We start from the raw sequence: 19,233 nt of genomic DNA, 5'->3' as shown, positions 1-19,233 counted from the left end.
TGCACTAATGAAGAGGAGTATTTGTTGTGCATCCAATAAGAGTAATAGAGTATCAACCTTTGCTATAAAGTTGTAATAGATGGCCATAGAGTATGCACGTCGAGCTCTTCATCACCAATTTAGCGGCTTTAGTCCCCTCTAACAGCCATTGTCAGGGCTCTTCAAGTTTTGATATTAACTTTTTGCTAAAAGAAACTGAAGCAATAATGGGAAACCAAGATGATGCTCAAATTGTATATTCTTTCTTCTCCCTTATAGCTTGGCATAAATAAAGCAAAAATTAAAAATAATAAAAAAGGGCATAACTATGGCTCCCAACATAGAAGGGTTAGCATAACTAAAGTATGATTACTACTAGCATAATGAAAAGGAGAAAACATAATAATGTGCTGCTCCTGCATCAATGATATTTTGGACCACTTTCAAAATCTTGCTAATTAAAAATTCCCAAAATCGAACATGCAATGAATGCTAGATAATCTAACAATCAAATTTATAACACAATATAAACGTATACAAGTTTAGGATACAATATGCACAATAGGTGAATAATCACTTCAATTTGGATTGCTTTCCTTAGATTCATTTAACTACTTCAACCCCCTTGTATTTTCTAAGTTATATTTTTTTAGCAAAATCTTGAAAGTGGATGTTTCAATTGCTCGACTTTCCGGAGCATCTATGGTTAGGGTTTTAGTTCAAATAAACACTACTATTCTTTTGGATAAGGAGGCTTTAATTGATTCCTCCTCTTTTAGTTATTAGCAAAAGATGGAATTTTAAGTCACATCCCTTCATATTATTCTTACTGCAAAAATTTTTTAAACTACACAAAATATTTCATGGCTCAGATGAAAAAAATATATATATTTTTAATTAATCCTTTCATTTAAGAATAAGAAGATCATATAAAATAAGAATCAACCTTCATATACGGTGGTTCCAGTTTCTCGTACTTCAAATCTGGCTTACACAAAAATTTTGAGAACTTTAGATCTTATTAAGAAATTAAGCCTTCCCATGTTGTAGACCACCATGATGTGATCTTCATCTCATCTACATGCAACAACATTGATTTGAATACTTCATAATTTTAGCCTCATATAATATCATATGATTGCGGATGTTGGTGACCGAAATTCTAAGTAGTTTTATGATTCTAATGGCACTATTCTGAGTATCAAAACAGAAGTTATTAGGAGGTTTTAAATCTTGTTTGCCAAGGGAAGCAGGAATAAAAAAATAATCATTCAACAGGGCTTGTCAGGATACAAACAAGTCGTGATAAATGAGAGTTCTGGATGATCTATTCATCAGTAGATATATAGTTTCTTAAAAAAAGAAATGTTATCTTTAATTATATTTTAACAATTTTGCATTTAATTTGGCAATTCCTTGCAATTGCATCACGTTTTACTTGTTTCGTTGACTAGTTATAAAAATTTTCTTTTAAGAAAAAATCACTTGTGTTCTAGGTTCTTATTTCATCAAAACATCACCTAAACTCTTTTGGCAGACCTCATCAATTTTCTTAAATACTAAGACCTAATTGGTACAAGGTGATAGGCCTCTATAGTAAATACCCTAGACAAACAATTTGTTTTAGACAGATTAAAAATTATAATCCCTCTTTGGTTAGTGCTCATCATTGATTGAGAGAATTCTAAAGTCCACATAAATCTCCGGCCAAAAAACCTTGTATTGCAGTCCGAACGAGTGAGAAGGTTAAACTCATAGTCTATCTTGTGGAGTATCTACATATGAGAACTACTTTAACTTAGTTGGTCAATGTAAGAATGAAAAGAAGATTTAACAATATTTTTGAATAGAAATGGGATCTACCACAAGATTACTCTTATATTAGGAGATAAATAGAAAAAATGAGATTGCTCACTTTTCTTTCGTTTATGTACTATAAAAGTGTAGGGTAGGGAACTATTTTTAATACCAAAAATATCACTGACCATAAGTGATAAAAATTGCAAAAATTTAGATAATCAATGACACCATTTTGATGGATATTATAACAAATTAATAGGCCTTCCTAAACAATAAATAAAAATAAAATTAGAATAAGGAAATAGTTTTTTTACCAAAGGAAATTAGAAATAGGAACTGTACAAAAGTTTCAGACGAAGTTATATAAACCGAAGAAGTATACCAAAAACACTGAAGGAAATGAGATTTAGGAACTGCACAAGGATTTAGATAACAAAAAAGTACAAGTATGGAACAAAATCTAAAACATGTGAAGCAGAAAGTATGATCATGATATAGAACATATTACTTACTCATAGGATAGTAGTAAGCAATCTGAGTGCATTAATGCTTCAATAATAGAATTCGGAGATCTACATTTATCCAGAATATCCAATTGTTCTGTGGGACAGCATGGATTCCTAACTTCATTAAATGAAATTTTCAAAATAGTGAGCTTGTATTTCAGTGAAGGCCAAAACACTTCATTTGATATAATTAGAGTTTTTTTGCATCCTTTGGAAGCATTCGACTTCAGAAGGCCTTCAATAAGAGAGAGTGATGGATGTGATTCAATAATTTCTTTCTCAGCTTTCCAATGTGCGTCTTGAAGCAAGGACTGCAAAGGTTGTAACCTCTCTGCCAGGTTGGTCACATTACTTGAACAAATGCTCACATAGAGGTAAGCAATATGTATCCCAAAGAAGCACAAGTAGTACGCCAGTTGTTTGAGGGCATATATTGCAAGTAATGCAACGAAAGCTTCATCTCTAGGTCCCGAAGTACATTGACTTTCACCTTTATGTGAAATCAACTCCAACAGTCTTCCCTTGTGAATGCTTAATAGTTCCATTGCAGTTGATGATGAACTATTACTTATCAAATGTTTGCACTTATTTAAGTTTGAAAAATAGATCGCTTGGATTTCATCAATAAGGTTTAAAGTATAACCTGATAGACTAGCTTTATGGACCTCAATCTTTTGAAGATTTGATTCAGAAAAAAAGGATGCTTCAGATGGTTCCTGCAGCGTATCCCATGATGTGATCCTGATACTATGCCTATTTGCACTACAAGTTTCAAAGCCAGAAGACACCTCAGCACTGCCTTTTCGTACACCTAAGAAAAAATTGAGATCATTAAACTGTGATATTGGCTCAAGCATCGAAGAAATCTTGGCTGGATTGTTCTTTGGCATTTGATTTGCACTATTAGACTCTCTATTGTCATGATTAACTGCCTCAGTAACATCAGTATCAACAGCTGGGAACATGTCATCAGGACATTTTTTATGAACATCAGTATGTTTTTTACAATGCTCTATGCTGACCTCACCCAAAGAATCATCCATGAAATAAAAATCCGAATGCGTGAAAGGTTCACATTGGGATTCAAGCTCACAGGTATCAATCCTATAACTACTTACTTCTTGGATCATCGACATGAAAGCTGAGCAAGCTTCATTGTTACAAGCCCCTTCCAACAGAGGATGCCAATCCAAATATATTTCATCACAAACAGAAAAAGAGTGTGGTTTGATAGCATTAAAGATATCTTCCATAATCATAGATTCTGATTTCAAAATGTTAGCATCAATAAGAATTGGAGCGGGCAAAAACTTGAATGGATTATCCATAAGAGAAAGCTCCGAAGTAAGTACTGACTCATAAAAGCTTTCCATCTCTCGTATTTGTTCTTTACACATCTGCTCAAAAAATTCTTCTTTCTCCACTGAATTAAAACTGTTAAACATATCAGGAACATTCATAGTTCCATCAAAAACCTGAACTTCCTCAAGCTGGGTTAAGCATGGAACATGCGGAGAACTTCCATCTGATACCATCGGATACATTACTGACTTATCCTCAAGAAGAATGCAACCATTGAGATCAATCAGATCCAAATCTAACAAAGAATTTAGGGGAAGAGGCCTGTGGTCAAGGCCATCAGATGCGGCTTGAGTCAAAAAATGCTCTGAAAAACTGTCATTCGTGGATCCAAGTAATTCCTTTGCATTGACTACCAACTCATCACCATTTTTCTGCAGCTTTAAATAAGCTAGGAGATCATTGAACGTTTCATCCATGGAAAAGCATTCATGGATCCCCAAAACACTTTCACCAATTTCAAAACTGGGTAATTTAATATCATGGCAAAGCTTGCTGTCTTGTAAGGAGTTGCCATCTTTTTCTGAAAAACTCTCCTCACAAATAATCAGAATATCTGGAACATCTTCAATAAGACAAAGCAAACGATCAACCTCATATGGACTTATAATTGATATTCCCATTTCAATATCGACGCAATCCTAGGCATCAACAATCATTAATAGCATTATTTTATAAGGAAATAGCTTTTGTCAGATAAACTATATAACAAAGATAATGCAAAAACATACAATTTACTCATTCTTGCATAAACTAAATTCAATATTATCTTAAATTTTGCATAAGGGCAAGTATCAGGTGAAAAAAGGTATTGCCAAGAAACTATTGCTGCAAGTTGTAATTGGTGCATGAAGGGACTACTCATTCAAAGCAATCCTATAACTAAGAGAATATATTCAAAATCCTATGACTAAATGCCTCAAGCTGCCAGGTTTTAAATTCATGAAAGCATGACTATATTTTTCACTTGTTTAATAGAGCTACATCCCATGAATACCAACAGTAATAGAAAAGATAAGCCTAGCACAACTTGATAACATAGTAATCAGATAAGGATAGAAAGAAGACTAGATTCAAGAAGCAAAACTTTAGCATCATTAATTTCAACCTCCTTAAATGTTAATGTTGATCACCAAGTTGAACTTACATACTTTGGAATAATTATCTTCAGTTAAGTGTAAATATTCATCTTGATATTCCTAATAAGCCTGAGAAAAAGAAAGTAATGATGACACTTCCACTACTGAAGATATTTTTTTCAAGCAGTTCAAGTACGTAATCTTTTTTTTTTTTTTTTTTTTTTTTTTTTTTTTGTAATCATTTAATATATTCACTTTACTGGACAAGTATAAGGGAGCCAGGATGAGAACGAATTATGCTCAATTAAACATGCTGGAAAAGAGCTCAATTAAGAACACAATACTCCAAAATTTATAGGTCATGTTACTGGAAATTGAATGAGTTTGGTTTTTGAGCTCATTCCCCCGTTCAGATATTACAAAAGTGCACAAGCTTTAAGCTATTTAAAATGACTCCGTATGCAATATGTACAAGTTATACTTTCATCGTACTTTTACTCTTACCCTTACTAGCCATTTAAAATCAAAATCTCTCAGTTTGTTCGGATGGGAAATTACTTTATAAAAATTTAGCATCTGTATATACTAACCACCATCTGTTTATAGCAGAAATCCTGAATAATTAAGACATTTATTGAATTGGAATAAAAGAGAAGCCATACCAGTGTAACACTAACTCCAGGAACCTCAAAGAATAACGGAGCCTCATTCCTTTCACAGCAGATTCCCAATTCCCACTGTTGAGAATGCATAAGAATTAACTATATAAAAAAAAACATTAAGAAAAACATGCAAAAAATGTTTAATTCGTAGAAAAGGGTGACACAATACCATGGGAAACTCATCCACCTCAGCAATCTCAAACTTGAGAAATGTCTGTCAATTGCAGTCCCCATGACAAAATAAGAGAATAAGGAATTTCACGAATAAATATCAATTAAATCAACAAATTCGCATAAGGATCAGTTTCCTACATGTGGTAACATATCTATAACAGCGCCAAGATTGACCTCCATACTATTTTCAACTTCCATGTCTTTGCAAAAGGAACCGTCCGCTCTCTTCAAAAAAATCAATATAAGGACTCTAAATAAAGGAACTTCGATACAAAGGATTGACCGATAACATCGCGTCTAAATATAAGAAATTAGCAGATTTCATAGTTGATGGCTTCGATTTCTTTTGATACTGACTCATAGCTAGCCGGAATTCAGTAAAACAACCATCAGAGAACAAAAATATATTCCTTCATTTGAAATTTTAAGTAGATGGATGAGTCACCTCCACGCATTCCATCTCACATGCGGTAGATCCCATCTCCTCTTGGTTGCTCTCGGAGGACGGAGTAAGATGTATCCCAGAGCTGCCAGGATTGGATGGTCTTTCTCCAGCGCCAAGGAACCGTGGGATGACATCCGATAGGAATTCGGTAAGAGCTTCCTCAAATGGAAACCTGTCGATTTCATGTTGTGCTGAGAAATCTGGAATTAGTAATGGGATCTCTGCACTAAGGAAGGGATCCGGAGAGTAGACATTTGGAGCTGGAAGTGACAGAGCTTGGAAATCCTTTAGGGCTTCGCTAGTCGACGGAACAGAAAAGTAATCGGTGGCAAGGAAGCGAGTTCTCATTCTTCCATAGATCGATGCCACAGGGCGGGAGGTTTATGCGTAGGGTCAGATGGATTGGAATTTTGAGAGTGCTTAATTCAAATTGGCGCCTGATGGCTGATGCTGCATTTTATAAACGTTGGCATGGAGGTGACATGCGCCAGGTCGGTGGAAATGAACAAAAAAAATATCTTAATTGAATACCGTGTAAAGCACTTATTAAATAGAAATATCAAAATATTTACAATATTTTTATTCTGTGTCAGAAAAGCTATAATTGTATAAAAGAATTCATCATCTTAGAATTATGTATAAATTTTCACAAAAAAAAAAAAACAAAATTTGAATTCATATATGAGATAAGAATTTTTATGTGGAAACTCAGCAAGGGGAAAATGCCCAGATAAATCCCCAAACAGCCCAGGGTCGGTTGGGCCTATCGCACCTCCCTAGTGAAGAAGATGAAAGTGCATCCATGTGTAGCAAATGTGATTGTCAAATTGTCAAAAAAGTTGACCTAGAATCTATAATTGGGGGTGGGACTATGCAAATATAAGTAGGTTAAAACTCTCCTCGAGTTTTGAGAATGTTCATTAACTTTGAGACTAACAGGGCGAGTTCCTTTGGAGCATCCATAGGACGGTAGCCTCCATGCAGGTCATGATGACTTCCATAGTAATGGGATCTCTGCACTAAGGAAGGGATCCGGAGAGTAGAAATTTGGAGCTGGAAGTGACAGAGCTTGGAAATCTTTTAGGGCTTCGCTAGTCGACGGAACAGAAAAGTAATCGGTGGCAAGGAAGCGAGTTCTCATTCTTCCATAGATCGATGCCACAGGGCGGGAGGTTTATGCGTAGGGGCAGATGGATTGGAATTTTGAGAGTGCTTAATTCAAATTGGCGCCTGATGCTGCATTTTATAAACGTTGGCATGGAGGTGACATGCGCCAGGTCGGTGGAAATGAACAAAAAAATATCTTAATTGAATACCGTGTAAAGCACTCACTAAATAGAAATATCAAAATATTTAAAATATTATTATTGTGTGTCAGAAAAGTTATAATTGTATAAAAAAATTCATCATCTTAGAATTATGTATAAATTTAAAAAAAAAAAACAAATTTGAATTCATAGATGAGATAAGAATTTTTACGTGAAAACTCAGCAAGGGGAAAATGCCAAATTAAATCCCCAAACAGCCCAGGGTCGGTTGGGCCTATCGCGCCTCCCTAGTGAAGAAGATGAAAGTGCATCCATGTGTAACAAATGTGATTGTCAAATTGTCGAAAAAGTTGCAGTCCACCTAGAATCTATAATTGGGGGTGGGGCTATGCGAATATAAGTATGTTAACACTCTCCTCGAGTTTTGAGAATGTTCATTAACTTTGAGACTAATAGGGCAAGTTCCTTTGGAGCATCCAGTGGAGGGTAGCCTCCATGCAGGTTATGATGACTTCCATTAGAGTTGAGTTGATAACTCCCTCTAAAAAAGGTAAGAACTTACTTGCAATCCTTAGAAAGTATTTTGTCGATGGTCAGGTGTCATCCTCTGCCAACAAGCTCATAATAAGCCTAACCTCGAGCAAGCTAGTTGGTCACCCATTGAGTATGTTTGAGGCATTGTCATTGATACAGAGAGATCCTAGGTTATACACTAAGATGATTATCATCAACAATAAATCACTCAAAGTTCCTTTAAGTAGTTTGGATTAGGGCTTCTCTATTGGTGATCCTTCATTGTTGACTACAAGGGCACCTCCGGTGATGAGCGCTTGGTGAGTTTTTGTATATATTTTCTATCTGCCTCCTCTAAACAGTAAACCAGTATATATCTGGTTTAGCAAACTGAAATTAAAATTAACTAAGTAAAATGGAGCTGATACTAAGTAAAGCAAAACAGCTAATAAAGTGCAGCGGTACTAAAAGAAGCAAAAATGTAGTGTTTGCAGAAGAAGTGGCGGAAGTAGTGTGTCAAGTGGTCCGCCGGTTCACCAAGAGTATCCGATGACCGCATCAGTTCTCCCCCGGTTCCGAGAAGCTCGACTCTGACGAGATTTCGATCGGTTGTATATCATCAGGAGGATGATAACTGTAGATATCGGAGACGTTGAATGTGGGAGAAGTGTGAATGTCGGGTGGCAAGTCAATAACATAAGCATTGTCATTAATCTTGCTTTTGATTGGGAACGGTCCAATTTTCCTTGGACTCAGTTTAGAGTAGGTTCCCTGGGGGTGGCGCTCCCGCCTCATCCGTAACATCACCAATTCGCCTGGAGAGAAAATTTTACTCCGCCTGTGAGCATCAGCTGCCAATTTGTATTTGTCATTGGCTCGGTGCAGGTTGTCTCTCACCGTCTGGATGGCATCAGCAACTTGGGAGATGACACGGTGGGCTGCTGGATTGCTGCATTTTGGGAAGATAGCAACATCAACTAATTGGTTAGGAGGCTTAGTATATACCACCTGGAATGGACTGAATTTCGTGGACCGATTTGGTAAGGAATTGTATGCAAATTCCGCCTGTCCTAGCAGTTCTTCCCACCTCTTTGGATTATCTTGTACGAGACACCGTAGCATATTACCCAGGGTCCTGTTGACTACCTCCGTTTGTCCGTCAGTCTGCGGATGGTAGGCTGAACTGAATTTCAGCTCGGTGTGCAGACGTCTCCACAGCTCCCTCCAGAAATGACTAACAAACTTGACGTCACGGTCCGATGTAAGGCTGCGAGGAAGACCGTGGAGCCTAACAATTTCCTTGAAAAAAAGATTAGCGATGTTGACAGCATCAAACGTTTTTTTACAAGGAACAAAATGCACCATCTTGGAAAAACGATCCACCACCACCATGATGGAATCCGATCCTCGCTTGGTACGCGGAAGGCCCAAGACGAAGTCTAGCGAGAGGTCTTCCCAGATGGATTCGGGAACAGGTAATGGTAAGTAAAGGCCTGTGTTTTGATTCATACCTTTATACCATTGACAAACAGCACATTTTTCCACAAACCTGACGACATCCCTTCTCAAATGAGGCCAATAGAAGCGCGCCTGAAGCAGCTCCAAGGTTCGGTCTCGCCCCGCGTGAGCCGCCAGGCCTCCGCTATGCAGCTCTTTGATCAATTGTGGTCGCCACGAAGAATCCGGGATGCACAAATTGTTGCCTTTAAACAAGAAGCCTTGCTGCACTGAAAAATCTTGCTGGGGTTGTCCATTCGTACAAGCCTTCCAAATCTGAGCGAAATCTTTGTCGTCGGCATATAGTTCCTTCAACTCCTGTAAACCCGTTACCTCAGCTTGCAAGTGGATGAGTAATGCGGCATGCCTACTGAGTGCGTCTGCTACACGATTAACACGGCCCGCCTTGTGCTTGATTACAAAACTAAATCGTTGAAAGAAGACGATCCACCTTGCGTGCATGCGGTTAATATTTTTTTGACTATTAATATATTGTAAAGCCTGATTGTCACTACACAACACAAAATCCTTGTGTAGAAGGTAATGCTCCCACTGTTTGAGAGCTCTAACCACGGCGTATAATTCCTGCTCATATGCCGACCACTTTTGTCGGGTGGTACTCAACTTTTCACTGAAGTACTCAATTGGCTTACCGTCTTGAGTCATCACAGCTCCCACGCCTATGGCAGAGGCGTCAGTTTCCACTTGGAATGGTTTGTCAAAATCGGGGAAGGCTAGTACTGGTGCGGAGCTGAGAGCCAATTTAATCTTGTCAAAACTCTTCTGTTGTGCAGCAGCCCATGTAAAAGAAGGTGATTTTAAGCAATTGGTGATTGGTGACATAAGGCTGCTGAATCCCTTGATGAATCTCCGGTAGTAATTGGCCAAGCCATGAAAACTTCGCACTTCCGTGATGGATGTCGGTACTGGCCATTCGGTAATGGCCGAAATCTTGTGAGGGGAAGTTTTGATTCCTTCGGGTGTCAGTATAAAGCCCAGAAAACTGACATTAGTGACCGCAAATTCACACTTAGCCACATTGAGATACAATTGATGTTCGCGGAGAGTATCTAGGACCGACCGAAGGTGGCATAGATGATCCTCAAATGATCTACTGAAGATGAGAATATCATCAAAGTATACGAGGCAGAACTTATCAAGATGGGGTCGAAGCACCTCATGCATGAGCCTCATGAATGTCGAAGGAGCGTTGCACAGGCCGAACGGCATGACCTTCCATTCAAATAACCCATCGATCGTTTTAAAGGCGGTCTTCCACTCATCGCCCGGCCGGATGCGAATCTGGTGATAGCCACTCCTCAGGTCGAGTTTGGAAAAGATGGTTGCCCCGGCAAGTTTGTCTAGCAAATTCGAAATTCGCGGAATGGGAAAGCGGTATTTGACGGTGATCCGATTTATAGCTCTGCTGTCAATACACATGCGCCATTGACCGTCCTTCTTAGGTACGAGTAACGCCGGTACTGCACACAGGCTCAGGCTAGGTTGGATGAACTGCTTTTCCAACAACTCATGCACTATCTTCTGTAGAATAGTGTGCTCCCGCGGACTCATTTTGTAATGAGGCAAGTTGGGTAAGACCGCTCCAGGAACTAGTTCGATTTGATGCTGTATTGTGCGCATTGGTGGTAGAGCTATGGGCAAATCCACGGGTGTGACGTCTGGAAATGAGTCAAGCAAGGATTGTACTTCCGGATGAGGCGCGGTTTGTTCATTATCTCCTGACTCAGTGGCTACTAGAGCCAGCAGTGGGCCGTTATCAGAAATACAATGCAAGAAGTCACGTCCCGCCAAGAGGCAAGCCGACGTGAGACTGAGGGGCGTTGAAGCTGGCATCACACCGGCTGGCAATAGTTTTAATTTATTTCCTTTCCATTCCACAACATACGAATTACTTCTGCCTTCATGCACCGCTCCCGAGTCGTATTGCCACGGTCTACCCAAAATTAAGTGACAAATGTCCATTTCAAGGACATCGCAAGTGACTTGGCAGAGGTATTTCTTACCAATTGAAAATGTCACCTTGCATAAATCGGAGACGAGAAAATCTACACCCTTCTTTACCCAACTGATTTTAAATGGGTTCGGGTTGCGTGTGGTCTTGATTTGCAAAGCTTGAACGGCAACCTTGGATATGATATTTTCGGTGCATCCGCTGTCGATCACTAGATCGCATACCTTGTCATTGATAGTACATTTTGTTCGGAATAGGCTATGCCTTTGTGTCTCTATCGGTCTCCGCGGCGCCAGTAGCAATTTCTCCAAAACTCCCAAAACCGGTACCCCCTCATCAGCTCCCAATTCTTCAATCCCCTCTTCGACATCCTCCAATAGCTCAGTTTGACTGAGTTCTTCTTCACCTTCAGCTAATTGCAATTGGGGTCGTGTCGGACACTCATTGGATTTGTGGCCGGGCTGCAGACATCTAAAACACTTGATACCTTGAGGCTTGGCATACGGGTTTTCTCGAACCGGAGCTTTCGGTCTAATGGGAGATTTCACTTCCTGGGCGATGTTCGTGGCAGTTGAGGTACTAGTAGCTGGTGCCTTTTGTTGCTGCACCGTCGACCTTGGCTGAGACGTTCCACTGTCCGTGAACACACGGCGAGAGGCAGAGGATTTATATTGACGGTGTAACTGTGCTTCCGCCTTGAGGGCAAAATTCACCGCCTGGGATAAAGACCACACTGAATTAAGCTCTAATTTGTCTTGAAGAGCCTCCTTCAAACCTCCAACGTATCGCGCCACGAGTTGATTTTCAGACTCCAGCAAGTTGTTACGCGCACTTAATCTATAGAATTCCTCAGTATATTCACTAACCGTTCTCTGATTTTGCCGGCATTGCTGATACTGCAGGTACAGTAATTGCTCGAAGTCGGAGGGAAGAAAGTGTCGCCTCATGAGTTGTTTCATACGAACCCATGTCCGAACGGGACCCCGGCCTTCCCGTAACCTGTTCTGGAGGAGTTGCATCCACCACGCACTCGCCCCACCTTTTAACCGGCAACCCACATATTTGACTTGCTTCTCCGGATTGATTTCCATGTAATCAAAGAAGTTCTCTACGGCTCCTTCCCAATCCAGATAATCTTCTACGTGCAGTCTTCCGTCGAAGAATGGGATATCCAACTTAAGTCGGAACCCCTCGTGTTCAGCCCCACCTTTTAACCGGCAACCCACATATTTGACTTGCTTCTCCGGATTGATTTCCATGTAATCAAAGAAGTTCTCTACGGCTCCTTCCCAATCCAGATAATCTTCTACGTGCAGTCTGCCGTCGAAGAATGGGATGTCCAATTTAAGTCGGAATCCCTCGTGTTCACGCTGTTGTCGACGGGCATAGAATCCCTCGGGTTCCCGCTGCCTAGGACGCAATCGGCGACCTCGCCCCAGGGGTGGAATGAGAGTTTCACCTTCAGATTCCGATGGTTCATGTCGGGGTAACTCTTCTTCCTCTGAATCGGAATAGTCCGGCATCAAAACAGGGGCTCTCCTTGGAAGAAGGCCCTGTCTAAACTGTGGCCTCTGCTCCGGTAAGGTTGCCGGAGGGAGAGGTTCCGCTACGGGGTTGGTAGCTAACCGGATTTGGCGCAGTTCCGTTCTCATTTCCTCTGCAAAATGAGCGAACGTATTCACCAGGTCGTCCAACTGTTTGGACGTCTGCTGCTGTGCTTCCCAAAGTGCTTCAAGACTACGATCTCCGTCGTGTCGGGGATGGTTGCTGCCTTCTGCCATTACCGCGAATAGCCTAGCTCTGATTGATACCAAAATATGGTGCAGCAGCAAGAAGGAGAAAACCTGAAAACTCAAGAACAAACCAATGGAACAGTGCTCCAAATAGTTTTTGTATATCAATTTCTATATCCCTCTTCACAACCAGTAAACCAGTATATATCTGGTTTGGTTAACTGAAATTAAAATTAAACTAAGTAAAATGGAGCTAATACTAAGTAAAGCAAAACAGCTCATAAAGTGAAACGGTACTAAGAAAACAGAAAAGTAAAGTTTGCAGAGGAAGTGGCGGGTGTGGCGTGTCCAGTGGTCCGCCGGTTCTCAGTGAGTATCCGATGACCGCATCAGACCCCATACATCAGAGTGAACTATTTATCGAGGTTTACTTGCATAAGAAGTATATAAAGAAAAACTAGTATAAAGACATTTGGATTTGTACCAAGATTTACATAGACTAGAAACAACTATAGTAATAAAGGATGTTATACTCGAAGTATTGATGAAGTAGACAAGTTTGGATGGCTTAGATGCTTGTACCAAAGTGAGGAGGTAGTGATAGATTTAAATGGAGTTGAAGGTGTACTGTTGGAAAAGAAAGCTGTTGAGAAAGGATACATGTCGTAATAGCAATGACCTTGAAGGAGAGTTGAGCGGTTCTTCAAATCTTTGATTTGAAAGACATTAAAGTAAAAAAGAATTAAACATTTTTTATTACAGTTTTTATTATAGGTGAGATGATTAATAGAGAGAAGATTGTGTGCAAGTTTGGAACAAAGTATAGGGAGTATATAAAATTCCTTGTCCAGTGGCAGCAATGGGCAAGCTATATCCATTTCCAATAATAATCTAATTTGGGCCATTGTAAGGTTAAGTTGAATGAAATTGAGTTGCATTAGTAGTTAGGTTGGATGAAGCTCTTGTGTCTAGAAACCAATCAGAATTTATTGAATTTGTGATAGCATAGAGAGCAGATGAAGGCTACGGTTGAAAATTCAAGTTAGCCTGATACTAACAGGTGCCTGCAGAGTGACCTCAACGGAGACAAATCTAACATTAAGTGGATTTGTTGGTTGTGCAGAATCCTCTTCCATGATTTCTTGCACCATGCGTGTAAGGTTGAGAGCGCACTGAAGAAGATCTTCTACGACTACATCCCCTTGTGGTGTAGAGAGTTGTTGGGGTATCAATAGGATGAATTTTACACAACACCTCAGCAGTTAAATTAATTTTCTCACTACATAGTAAGGTTTATAGATCATCTAAACTAATAGGTTATAACTTTGTATGAATAGATGTCTTAAAAGCATTATAGATAGCAAGAAAACCATTAAGTGTATATAAGATAACATCTTCTATATCTATACTGCTATCAGCGGCATTGATAACACGACCTTGGATTTGATGTCTGAAAGATATTGAGTCAATGTCATCTTATTCATCGTTAGATGATGTAGTTTGATCTTGAGCTGAAGTATGCAAGAATGATTTGTAGATTGTAGTCATTTCTTGATGGTTAACCAGACAACATGAGTAGTTTCTAAGTTGATGACATAAGGAAAAAGAGAGGGTGAGATGATTGAATATAATGTCATGATTAAGTTTTGATCAATGAATTGTCATAATGTATACTCAGGGTTTAGTGTATGGGATTGATAAGAACTTAAGATGTATTTTTTAGGAGGTAAAGCAGTGCCATCTAGAAAGCCAAGAAACATAGTTTCTTGAAAAACTTTGATGACTTGAGATTTTCATGTAGGATTCTTGTCAGAGGACAAATGAGAATGAATGATATTTTTGAAATTGTTCATTAGGAATTTAAGGGAGGATGAGATTTGAGTTTCTATAAGATGAGTGTAGCTGGCACCAACAGCCGGGGAGGAGGTTGAAGACATGGTCACGGAAGACATTGTAGATATAGTAGCTTAAGTTCCTTACTTGATAACTGAAAAGTATAAGAAAAAAATAAAGGAAAGCCCTATGGAAATAGCTCTGTTACCAAGTTAAATTCATGTATAAAATAGAGATCAAATCATAGCTAAAGCAAAACTGAGTAGAGAAGTTTCTATATTTCAGATTCATTAATGTCTCTCATTAACTCATGTAGCTACATTGAGAGTATTAATAGAAGACGAGGAAGATGATAAGTAGATTCAGAATTTGGTCATTGAAGTAGGATCTCCATGGACGATTGTGATGCTATGAGTCAGTTTCTTCTGCAGGTGGCAGAAACGTCTTCCCTAGCTATCATGTGTAGATTGCAGTGAAATGGAGAGCTGCATATCATCATTAGTGCTTCCATTGGCGTTATATACACTAACAAAACATTAAAGATTATAGATATTGCCTTCCTTTAAACATTAGAATTTACATTTATTAACATACTATCAATATTAACAACAATATATCATTTTTAAATAATTTATTATTTATTAATATTATAATAAAATAAGTAGAATTGTCCATGCTATAAAGATTAGATCATAGATTTAATTGCATGAATAGTTTTGACTTGATCCTTTTTAATATTTTATATTTTAAACTAAGAAATATTTTTCTTTGCTAAAAGAAACAAAATAATAATTTTGAGATAAGTTTATTTTACAATGAAATTTATTTTATTGCTTTAGAGCTTTTAAGGAACATTTTCCCCTTATTGCAAGTTAATAAGTCCCAAATTGAAGCATACTGGATTAGATATCTATGGATACTATATAGTGATATGGTCAGCCTACTCTTAGTTAAAATTTTTAATGAGCTGAGCACAAGTTTATAATAAGCTTATCAAAGCTCCTTGTTTAGAGTGCTATTGTGGTATAAGCCCATCCCTTGGCCAAATTTAAAAAAAAGGCGAAAATGACGAATTTGACTAGGCGTGCAAGTGAGCCGAGACGGTTTATGAGCGAGCTCGAGCTTAGTTCGTTAACAAGCTCGCAAGATGAGAATACCAAGTTTCAAGCTTGAGCTCAAGTAGAATTTTGAGCTCAGTGGCTTATCAAGATCGGGTTTCAATCCAACTGATGCTTGGGTCAACTAATCACATGCTGGTTCAGATGCAAAAACGTAGGGGCAAGAAGGCTGAATCGCGTGGCGGGAAGGTGAAATCGCCGCTAGTCTTAGATGCAGGACACATTCGAAATGGGAGCTCGGACACTGGAGGGCCTGATGCTCAAATGCGGGATGGAAGCAGAAGCAAAATCAAGCTCGAATCGCAGAATCGAGCTTCTTGATGAGCTCATGTTAGTGACACGAGCCAAGATCGACCCTAGTTTGAGCTCTAATTCTAACTTAGTACTTGACTTGCAAGTTGAGCAAACGCTTCGTTTTTCTTTTCATTCGGTTGCCAGACAATGCTGCAAACAAGATCCCTTGATGGAGTCAAGCTATTTTTCCGCAGGACTCCATCTATAGTATCGTCACCGCAGTAGAGTTTAACCACCAAGTTCGGGATCATCAGCTGCCCTCCATTTGAAAGTTCTTCCAATAGTCCATGAGCAGGGATTCTTGCATTTCACCGATTCCTACTAATAATGCCCTTTAACCATGTTATATATGTACAAAATATTTTAGTGGGACAAAATATATACACATTACTTGTAAGAGTAAGTACTTATAAAGAGTTGAGCTAAGCAACATCCTATTCAAGAGCTCTCATAAATGTGAAGGGTAATTATTATAACGTTTTGAGCTCATAAGAAATTTTTACCCAATGTCTTTTTAAAATCACCAATATAAATATGAAAATTCGTTTAAATAATTTACCTCCAATATGACGATGTTCAAATTTAGAAAGAGTTTGGGCTACTTTTGAGAGCTTACAATCCCCATCTATACTCTTACATGCATTTTCTAGCAAAGTTTTGAAAAAGGTGTATATATATAAGAAGTTGGAGTTCACGATAGTGAAAGAAATGCAATACTTGGGTGTGAAGATGTTATTAAGAAGGCTAGTAAACTCTGATTTCAATATCATCTTGGACCATGCATTGGATTGATTAAATGCGTGGGGGAATATATGTCTTTCGATGGCATGAAGAGTTCTTCTAATAAAAATTACTTTTCTTTCACTACCTATTTTTTATCTACACATTCTTTGGTTCCTAAAGGAATGTTGTACAAGTTGGATAAAATTTGTAGGGATTTTTTATGGCATAAATCCAAAGGTAGAAAAGGCTTACACTATGTTTCATGGGAAGATCTTTGCAAAACAAAGATACTTGGTGGTTTGGGCCTTCATTCTTCAGTTGATAAAGTGAGATCTTTGAGGTCTATAATTACTTGGAGATTCATTCAAATCCCAAATTCATTATGTAATCGTTCCATTATCTCAAAATATGGAAGTGATGTGTGGAGTGGTATTATTAAAAGAGGAAACTCTCCATCATGGAAAATTTTGGTGGATAGAGCAAAGTATTTAAAAAACATTGTTATATGGAATTTGGTGAATGGTAATAAAGTGAGTATCATTAATGGTACATGGATATTTAATAAACCTTTTAGTAAATGGCCTACTTATGTTAACTGTGAGGAACTCCATAATGAATTTATTTAGAAATTTATTCCAAATGATGGCGGCTGGAGCTCTTTGGAGTGGTAGAATTTTTTTAATGATGACTTAATTTCGGTTATCAAATCTATTCAATTATTTCCATATTTGAATGAAGACTGCATTGAGTTTATTAAGCAGCATTCGGGTAGATCAATCACTTCTCTTTCATTTGAAGCATGGATGGAAGCTGACGCACATCACAGGGAGACGAAATAGAGCTTAACCGAGACATTGAACTGTATCAGGAAATTCAAACTTTTGCCTAAAGTTGAATTGTTTTGGTGGAGGTTATGTAAAAGTGCTCTTCCTACCAACTCCTTTTTGAATTATAGGAATTTATTGCAATCAAATAAATGTGCTTGTGGATGTCATGAGGTGGAGAACCAGGAGCATGTGGTGGTGTGCTTTAGTGAGTTGCTTCAGATTGTGTATAAGCTTCGTGAATGGGGCTTTTAAGTTATCTTTGATTCCTTTTCAAAATGTTTAGATGAATTGAAAAGATTGTCTATTGTTAATTTGAATATAGTCAAATTATATTATACATAGTTATTTTTTCCTGAAAAAGTAGAAACGAAATAAAGCTTGGATTGGCTACATCTGCTAATTTCTTGGCTTCAAATATCTTAACTTCCATTATGCAGTAGTCAAAGAATCCAATATTGGAAAACTAGGATGCTCATCTCTGATTGGAGCATGTTAATGTTTGGCATCCTCCACCTCCAGATCGGATAAAGATCAATGTTGATGCTTCACTTAAGGAACTATACAATGCAAGTATTGGAGTTGTTATTAGATATCATAAAGGCCGGTATATTCATGCTTTTGGCTTGCAGTTGAAGAATTGGGATGTAGCTTCTCTTAAGCTACATGCTATTCTTTTACTTAGAGAACAGTTGCAAGGGTGGATGTTCCAATACAAGGGAATTATTATTGAAGGAGACAATTGTAATGTGATTAAGTGGCTTCATGAATCCTTGGAGAAGGAGAAATGGCAACAAGCCCAAGATTGGAATTAAGACCTTATTTTTCTTAATGATTTCAATAATGTTATCTTTCATTTGATTTCTAGAAATTATAATAAATTAGCTAATTGTTGTGCTACTTTAGCTTTAAGTAGTAGTTTTATTTTTGATAGTTTTTCAAATAATGGCAATCCTTCTTCTTTATTTTATTTGTTGGAGTGTGATTACTATCTTTAGTTGCTTGAATTTTCTTTATCTTTTAATGCAAATTGCAACTTTCGGAAAGAGAGAGAGAGAGAGAGAGAGAGAGAGAGAGAGAGAGAGAGAAAACTCTCATAACAATATATAAATTCAATTGTGTGCTAGACTAGTAACCTCATTCTACATCATTTTGTGTACTATTATATAAGAATTACCAAGAAAAATAATGAATAAACACATTTGAGATTATTTGAGTTAGGTTAGCCTAAGAGAGTTAAGCATTGTATATAAGCAAAGTGTATTTTAAATATATTAGAAGTAAAAATGTTGAATATGAAATAATCATAATTATTTAATTCATTGTCAAATAAATTCACAAAATTATTAATTTTTTGATTGGTTAAAAGTAAACCCTATCTAACTATTTATGTTAGCATATTTTTGAACAAGTATTTTCAGGTAGTTAGTGTTAGAGTATACACTCAGCATTTA

At 38.0% G+C, this 19,233-nt stretch overlaps 2 protein-coding genes across 2 annotated transcripts in view; both read right to left on the bottom strand.

The window, feature by feature from the left end:
* Positions 1-5,696, bottom strand: part of LOC110104933 (protein SHORTAGE IN CHIASMATA 1) — a 36,959-nt gene extending 31,263 nt beyond the window's left edge. The window contains exons 1-3 of the mRNA XM_028697502.1: positions 5,555-5,696; positions 5,386-5,460; positions 2,292-4,285 (exon numbers count right to left, since the gene is read on the bottom strand). Coding sequence (XP_028553335.1) covers positions 2,292-4,285; positions 5,386-5,460; positions 5,555-5,557 — 2,072 coding nt within the window. The 5' untranslated portion in view covers positions 5,558-5,696. The remainder of the gene's footprint in view (positions 1-2,291; positions 4,286-5,385; positions 5,461-5,554) is intronic.
* A 263-nt stretch (positions 5,697-5,959) lies between these two features.
* Positions 5,960-6,390, bottom strand: LOC114580323 (protein SHORTAGE IN CHIASMATA 1-like). Its single transcript, XM_028697504.1, has one exon. It carries the CDS (start codon positions 6,350-6,352, stop codon positions 5,984-5,986), a length of 369 nt encoding a protein of 122 aa, XP_028553337.1. The 5' UTR covers positions 6,353-6,390; the 3' UTR covers positions 5,960-5,983.
* Between the last annotated feature and the right edge of the window lie 12,843 nt (positions 6,391-19,233).

This window comes from Dendrobium catenatum, unplaced genomic scaffold (genome assembly GCF_001605985.2).
Source record: "Dendrobium catenatum unplaced genomic scaffold, ASM160598v2 fragScaff_scaffold_113, whole genome shotgun sequence".
In the NCBI taxonomy this organism is placed as follows: Eukaryota; Viridiplantae; Streptophyta; class Magnoliopsida; order Asparagales; family Orchidaceae; genus Dendrobium; species Dendrobium catenatum.
This window is presented reverse-complemented; position numbering and strand designations above follow the sequence as displayed.